Here is a 7,893-nt window from a genome sequence, read left to right as displayed (position 1 = left end):
AATGGGAAAGGTATCCAAATGTGATAAGTAACAAATATTTTGATTCATTGAATGTAGATCATTGTTAATTTGCATTTGAATATATGGGTCTGGCAGTGGATTATGATCACCAAGGGAAATAACCCAATTTAAAACCAACAAAAAAATTTAATGTTCATAAAGGAAGGGGAATAACTCTTATTCTATAGTCTGTTCTTAAAATGTGAAACAAAAATAACAGAACACATAATTACAATTTATATCTTTTACTCTACTTGTCTTTGATCCTGGAGGTTCCTTATGATGTGTCTGTAATAGAAATAATTAAAGTAAAAAATATCAATAAACATGCACAAATCACACCTATAATCACAGCTAAAAATCATGGTGGTTATTTTTTTCTATTATCCACCTTTCACCATTATTTACAATTAAACATATAACAATATATTCTTATGTTATACCATGGGTTATCAATGCTCAAAATAATCATTCACAACATACACAATGTCATATCACAAGCAATATGTCTCTTATTTCAGATGTATAAATCTATATTACTTTGAACTGATAATATAATTGAATGGTAGTTATTATTATTCCTGTACTTTGGAATAAAAGAAGGAATACTGTGATTGTGTCCAGCGACTCTTTGTCTGTCTAACCCCCTTCATACACCGTTTTAGATAGGAACTTCAAACTTTGGGACACAATCAAACATAATCATGAGCTCTACATTTTACAGCAACTTATTTTAGTATATGGTCATCGGGGTGGGGGGATAGGAGAATTTTTGGGCATAGGGGCCTAGTCATCCACGCTAGAAGCATTTGATGGTGTTCCATCAACAACGTTTTTCTAGTTAAACCTGGATTGTAAATTGATTAAAGGGTAATCAAGGACAACTTACCGTCAAAAGTTAAAGAGCCATCATCAATGTCCGCCTTAATTTCCCCACCAGTTAACATGAATTTATCCCCCGCCCCTGCTGCTTCTTCTTCTTCTTCAATACACCAATAATGTACCTGAAAAGTATACAACATTGTATAAGTATATGTCAACTCCTTTTTCATAAATTCGGAAATCTTAAATAAAATATGATTATGAGATTAACTGCATACGGTACCCAAAGAAAATTATAATCTGATCACATTTCAGGTGCCTTTCATAAATTGCTGATACTGAATTATTATATTGCCATTTACTTTAATAATATATAATGCACAATCATAGTGGTTATATATATCCTTAATGATGTTATATATATTTTAAGTTGTTTAGTTAAAGGTGTGAAGGGAATATATGTGAAACATCACTTAAGTCTTGGCTGATAAAAACATGTTTTGTGAAATATTAATGTTATATTCATTTATAATTTTGTTAAATGAAAAACATGCATATTTTTTTTTTTAACTTCAAACTATAATTGATCAACCTAATATTCGTACACCAAAACTTAAATTCACAGACAGTACTAGGTCCTATCTTTCAAATTAAATATCAATTGATTTCAACAATTGTGTTTGAGGTCTTAGTGATTGGCTGGAATGATAAACATGCATAAACAACCGAAACCATAACGCTGGAAAGAAGTTGTCCTTCAAAGTTAAATTGTGGAGATATTTTAATCAACATGCCGAAGTATTACTAAGGAGTGCCAGTGTATGGGTCATTGGGTCAAAGTTGAATCTAACCTTGAAAACCCCATTGTCATTGCTCAAAATCCTCCCATTCCAGACTGTGTTGCCATTGTCATCAGACCAAATATGTTTGATTTTCTTTCCAACTACATTTGGTTCCACTAATTGCACTTCATTTTTTGTTATTTTCACTTTTATTAATTCTTTCAAATTTTGCTTTATTTGATCAACAGAGAATGCTTTACCCTTCTTACTGTATTGTAACAGATGTTTGTGTTTTTGGTCGATGTTGTATAACTGTCTTATCATTCCAATTTGTTTTTTCAAAAGTGACAACTGTTCTTTGTTAGTTTTAATTTCCTTGATTCCATTTTCAATTTTGTCATCACTGTCCCACAGTCCAAGTGTGTCCAAGTTTTCTATCAACTCCTCTTTTTGTTTATCAACCTTCTTCCTCTTTTTTAATACACTTTCTTTTCTTTCTTTGATAATTTGTAGTTGTTGTTGTTTTAGGTGATGTTTTCTTTCTTTTGTTTTACTACAAATGTCTGTCTTATGTTTTCTTGCAGTGCAAATAATCTTCTTTTGCACGATTTCTGGTTTGTCATTGAGCCAATCCGAGGTCTTGTTGGATTTGTACATGACTGAACTTTCTATATTATCTGTATTCATATTGGGTGCAAATTTTAATTTACTGTCCAGTTTGCCCATGAGGCGTTCTACACATATATTGTTTGGAGGACATGAAGAAAATGATGCTATTTCAGACACAGATGGGGAGAAGAAAGGCCCAGATGGCAGGAAGTCCTTAAACAAATGTTGGGCTTTGTCACGCATTGCCTTGCAAAGACTGGTCATTATTGTCACAGCATTTGATGACACGTGCGAGTTAAACAATAGTTGCAAAACATCATCAGGTTCAACACTTGGTCCCGGAAATAGCTGTATGTTGTTATGGAGCAAAGTTAAAGGGGTTTCACAACCAATACCTAAACATTCTATTAGACGGGTATAAACAGGGCCCATTTCAATGGCTGATGCTACTTCCCCTCCAGCTTTTCTCCAATATGGCTCAGTTATTAATTTGGATAAAATTCCTAAACATTTGCATATGTCCATCAAAATTGGATCTTTCAGTCCTTCTAAGATACATGTTTGTACAAAATTTAGTGTGGATTTAGAAGATTCAAGATAGTCTTGAAGATGTTGTGAAAGATAAAATGTTCCTGCAGCATTATAAAACAAAACATTAAAGCGGTTCCCTCTGAAATTCAAAATAGGAATTTTCATACCTAGATCTTTTAAATATAGTGCTGCCATTAGTGGGTCACCAGAACCATCTTTATAAAAAAGTTTGGAAACAAATCTTAGAAGGCACTGAGTAACAGACTCTCCTTTTTGACAACCAATATAAGATTTCTCATGTACTCCTAACTTTTTTTCTAATTCTTTAATTTCTTTTAGACAAACATCTGAAAATTGAAGGAGTGGATGCACAGCACATTTAAAAGATGGAACTTCATTGTTGTTGTTGACATCCTTCAGTAAAATGTTCACTTTAGTTTCTGTCGCACTTCTGTCTGTCATATAGCTGGTGACATAATTCATTGAAGACTCTGATTCCATATGGGAATCAATGTCACTACACATCTGATTTGTACAGTCTATATAGGTTGCAGCTTTTCCATCCACAACCTCTCGAATACCTGCAGTGAGAGTTTCATCCTTAGTTGACAATTGTACACCATAAAAATGTTTTCCCTTTTTAGTAGTTGCATCTCTATGCATAGTGACACAGTCTGAGGCACTTAATTTTTCACATAGCTGCTCCCTTGCAATAAATCCCATCTCTGAAGTAAAACTTGCTATGACACTTTCTCCAGGAAAGTCCTTTAATGGTATATGAATACCTACTATGTCTAATACAGATTTTATCAATGATGAAATATGATTAATACCAACATCACAACTTCTAAATTTGTAATACACAGATCGTAATTTAGATGAATAGGGTAAACCCTTTGTATTTTCTCTCATTCTAAACACCTCTTCGTCCATTGGGCTCTCTCGATCTGTACTGCTTTTTTCATCTTGTAAAGTTACATTTTCATTTTCTAAATACAAAATTTTCTCTTGGAGTGTTTTCATATCATCCATATTTAATTTACATTGACTACTTTTGTCAAACTGTAAAGGGTCCTGCTTGCCTTCTTTTTTGCCTTTTTCCAGGTGTCTGTTTTTGGATTTCAGTTTATATATAGCATTTTCCTGCCTCTTTAATTTTAATTTCAAGGATGCCACATTCACTTCTTTCACCTTTCTCCTCAGTTTTGTAATCTGCATATTTAAATTGACTACCATCCTTTGTAATGTCATATTTGTCTTCTGCAAATTTGAAATTGCTTGATTTTGTGCACTGGTTTCAGTTGTTGGTTGAATGGATCCATTTTGTTTTTCTTTTAATGGAGGAAATATAAACTTTTTCTCCAGGTAATTTTGATATATGGATTCATTTCTTGCATTTTTGAGACGTTTGATTTCTTTAACAACTAATTTCGCTTTGTTTGCCAGGCTACACTGATTGACTTGATAAGGTTCAATATCAGCTAAAGAACATAAAATTCTATGAATTTCCTTCCTTTTCCCGTTTGTTCTTTTAACAACATCATAGATTAATGAGTTGGTTAAAGTGTCATAATTTTGTGCCATGCTAATAATTATACCTGTAACTTGGCTGAAAGGAATAAATATAAACTTAAAACTAGATGCCAATTGCCAATGCAATTAAACGTCTACCCAGTGTAAATTTTGTTATTGAGAAGTATATATATATATATGGATACAGTTTCTATGTTAATCCACTAAGAAGTTATGGGAAAAGTATGATTTGACCTGTTTGACCTCTTTGACCATGACCTTTGATGAAATTAATTTAAAACCTGCTGACTACCATACAGGTACCATACATGTTTATCAAAGGAGTACAAGAAACAAAGTTACAAGAACAACTACATATAAATCTGTTCCAGTATGCTATGTACAATGTTGTAATTGTGTACATCACACGCCATGTATCATACTTACTATATGTATGTGACCTCTTGTTACACACGTAAGTGTGTCGGAGTGAATAAATAAAACTTGAAACTTGAAACTTGATGATATCTGAAATACAGTAAAGTTAGGACAACACTGTTACTATAACTACATTCCATATTTATATTGCAGGGAGAAGAATGGCCAGCCTAATAAATTATTTATTTTCATTAGTAGAATATATATATGATAAGTTTAGTTACAATGTAATCAGTAATAATGTGGATATTTTCAGATGCATCAGTACCTTCAGTTATTAAAATGTCCCAGCAGTCATCAGCTCAACATTTAAAACAACAGTATTGAACTACTGATCCAGTTATCTTTGTACAGTTAAAATTTATAATAATATTAACCACTGATTTAAAATTGTTAACACATAAACAGAATGGACATTTACAATTGTGTGTGGAAAAAAGGAAACTAACAAAAGCATGTGATTATTTTTGGTGACATTAACAATTAAGTAAGCGGTGCCCCAAAAATACAATAAAGTTGTATGTTACCTTGGCTTAAAATACACTGGTAAATTAGTAACATTAGTTAAAATCTGTTGAGGATTTCCATCACCAAAAACTTGCTATTATGCAAATAATCATAATGTTACCTCTATGCTGAAGATAATGTTTTATGGATTCCTCCATACCAGATAGATAGAAATTATAGAGTTGGAATGAACAATACATCACAATATCCAAAAAACATAAAAAAGCAGAAGCTTCAACTTTATTTACATGTACATATATGGATGGATAGGTGGACGGGCGGATGGATGGACAGATGGAGGAATGGATTGATTGATAGATGGAGGTACGAACACACTGACTGACTGACTAACTGATGGGTGGATGGATGGAGGAATGGACTGATGGAAAGATGAATGGACAGACGGACAAATGTAGGAATAATTGATGTATGATAGATGGATTGATGTACAGACACAGTGACTTACTGATAGATGGATGAACGGACAGATGAATGGATGGATGAACTTATTAAGGCCTATGTTGACAGTTTGGATCATTGCAAAAAGGACATATTGTCGCATCACTGTCATCGTCTGCTAAGACTGTTTCATCATGATCATGATCATCAGTAGATTCATCATGATCATGATCATCAGTAGATTCATCATCATCATGATCATCAGTAGATGAAGGTATGTCAATTGGGTTCATTTCTGATCCCAAAGGATACATCTTCTCAAATGATTCAGATTCATCTGAATGACAAATATCAACATCTTCTGATGAATAACATAATCCATTGAGAATGGACTTATCTGCATTAGCAGATGACTTCAGTGTGTGGACTGATGCTGTTGTGGCATGTGATCTGCATGGGCCTTCAGTAAGTCCAGGAAAAGAATTAATAATTGATGGGGGAATTATGCCAGAATTCAAAGAGATGCTAAATGAAAATGAGAGGGGGTCAGGTGATTGCCACGGATGGCAATCAATAAAAGAGTCTGGTTTGAGTGTATAAGGAACCGAATTCGAAAATGTTAATTCATTGCAAAGAGACAAATCTTCAAGAATTATTGCATTTATGCCTGTGGCACATCTGCAAAGCAGACCCTCCTTTGCATCTGAAAATGATAAATTACCATATGGATCAATAGAAATGGATGAAAATATAGAAGAAAATGGTTTGGTAAAGAAAGGAGGAATCCATAAACCAGTTCTCGCCATTTCCAGTCACCAACAAGATTATGCTATAATATAACAGAAGGAAATAATCAGAAGAAGTCAAACTGTTTAGTGTTACAATGCGTGCTAAGTTTTGATAAAATACTGCCGTTGTCTCAATAGTTTATCAAACTTGATGATATACTTAACCTGATCACAATGGATTCAATTTCACAGCATTACTACTCAATGATATCTTATAATGATGTTTTAATGTCATTTAACAGTTTTAATTGTACCACTAGTCGAACATAACAATAAATAAAAACAACATCTGATACGACACTGATCTTGTCTGGTGTTTCTTTATTCCTTGGTTCAAAAATTATAATAATAAAAAACCATACAACCAACTAGACCCAACACCACATGGTTACATTAGAAACAAACATAAACAGAGCCTTGCCTATGTGCTACATCACTACCGTGAAAAAGTTATATATAGGATAATACAGCAATAGTATGTTATTATTAATATGCTATCACATGCAAAATTACCTTTCAGTGAAAAATAAGTGGCCTTCAAATTAAATCGGAACTGTGCAGTTTGTCACATGAACTGAATGTAAAAAAACCCACATTATTACAGTTTAAAAGGAAATGTTGTTTTATTTTANGCAAGATAACGTGACCAAGGTAAACAAACTTTAATGAAACTAACTATACTATAAAGGGACGTAACTAATGGTGTATTTTCCGTTAAAAAATCATCGGTTGATAACGGATGCATGTATGACCTTGATATTTCGAACACAATTATATTAAAATATGAGCTTTCAGTTCAAGTGAAGACTTTTATCGACCAAGAGCTATTATAACCTTTTAATCACCAAAAGCACGTCGCACATTCTGTCGTTAAATTTTGATAAACTGCAAAAATAGCTAAAGTTTGATTTATTTCCTTAACATTTTGCTTCACAATGTTCTTTATACATCACACTTTAATGACAGTAACCTCGTTTTGCATGACACTAAATATAAACATGTAAAAATAATTAATTACCTTATCACACCACACCGTGCTGGACCGGAAAAAACCAACATGGCGAATTCTGACAATACCGGAAATGCGCGCTTTTATCTCCCCTTGTAGCGACCTGGCGACAGCTGCAATGTCTATATAATCGAAGTCAAGTATCTCTTCCTTTTTGAGGATTATGTTGTATAATATTTTACCAATTGTGAACTAATACTTGTACTTTACATAACGAAAATATTAAAAAAAAAATCCTGTTCATGATCTATGATCTAAATAAAATGTTTAGATTATTATTTTTACTGCAACTGGCAGTTGGAATTATTCTGAGCAATGTTGACTGAAAATGTTTATGTCCAATGTTAATTACCAGTAAATATACTGTCAACTTACCAGCCATGCCAGTATTTACTGGTAAACATTGGACAACAATTTCTTTAGTAAATATTAATTGCGGTCCTGAGATAACTAGCTATCTTGTCAATTACCTCATATAGAACTCCCTGATCTCAAA

General features: G+C 32.9%; 1 protein-coding gene and 1 long non-coding RNA gene across 3 annotated transcripts; both read right to left on the bottom strand.

The window, feature by feature from the left end:
• Window positions 1-17: 17 nt before the first annotated feature.
• LOC110441046 lies at window positions 18-7,830 on the bottom strand. Of its 2 annotated transcripts, XR_002461813.1 has the most exons (4): window positions 7,407-7,830; window positions 6,902-6,962; window positions 890-1,004; window positions 18-288 (listed from the first exon to the last, which is right to left on the bottom strand). It is a non-coding gene; the product is annotated as an uncharacterized LOC110441046 (long non-coding RNA). The 2 variants fall into 2 exon arrangements; XR_002461814.1 differs by lacking the exons at window positions 6,902-6,962; window positions 7,407-7,830 and adding an exon at window positions 4,704-4,742 and having other exon boundaries at window positions 19-288.
• On the bottom strand, window positions 1,364-4,505 carry LOC110441045. The gene has a single exon (XM_021484145.1). The coding sequence runs from the start codon at window positions 4,326-4,328 to the stop codon at window positions 1,608-1,610; it is 2,721 nt and encodes a 906-aa protein (XP_021339820.1). The 5' UTR covers window positions 4,329-4,505; the 3' UTR covers window positions 1,364-1,607.
• Window positions 7,831-7,893: the final 63 nt, after the last annotated feature.

This window comes from Mizuhopecten yessoensis, unplaced genomic scaffold, assembly GCF_002113885.1.
Source record: "Mizuhopecten yessoensis strain PY_sf001 unplaced genomic scaffold, ASM211388v2 scaffold715169, whole genome shotgun sequence".
Lineage (NCBI taxonomy): Eukaryota > Metazoa > Mollusca > Bivalvia > Pectinida > Pectinidae > Mizuhopecten > Mizuhopecten yessoensis.
The sequence above is the reverse complement of the archived record's forward strand: the minus strand, read 5'-3'. Positions and strand labels throughout refer to the sequence as shown.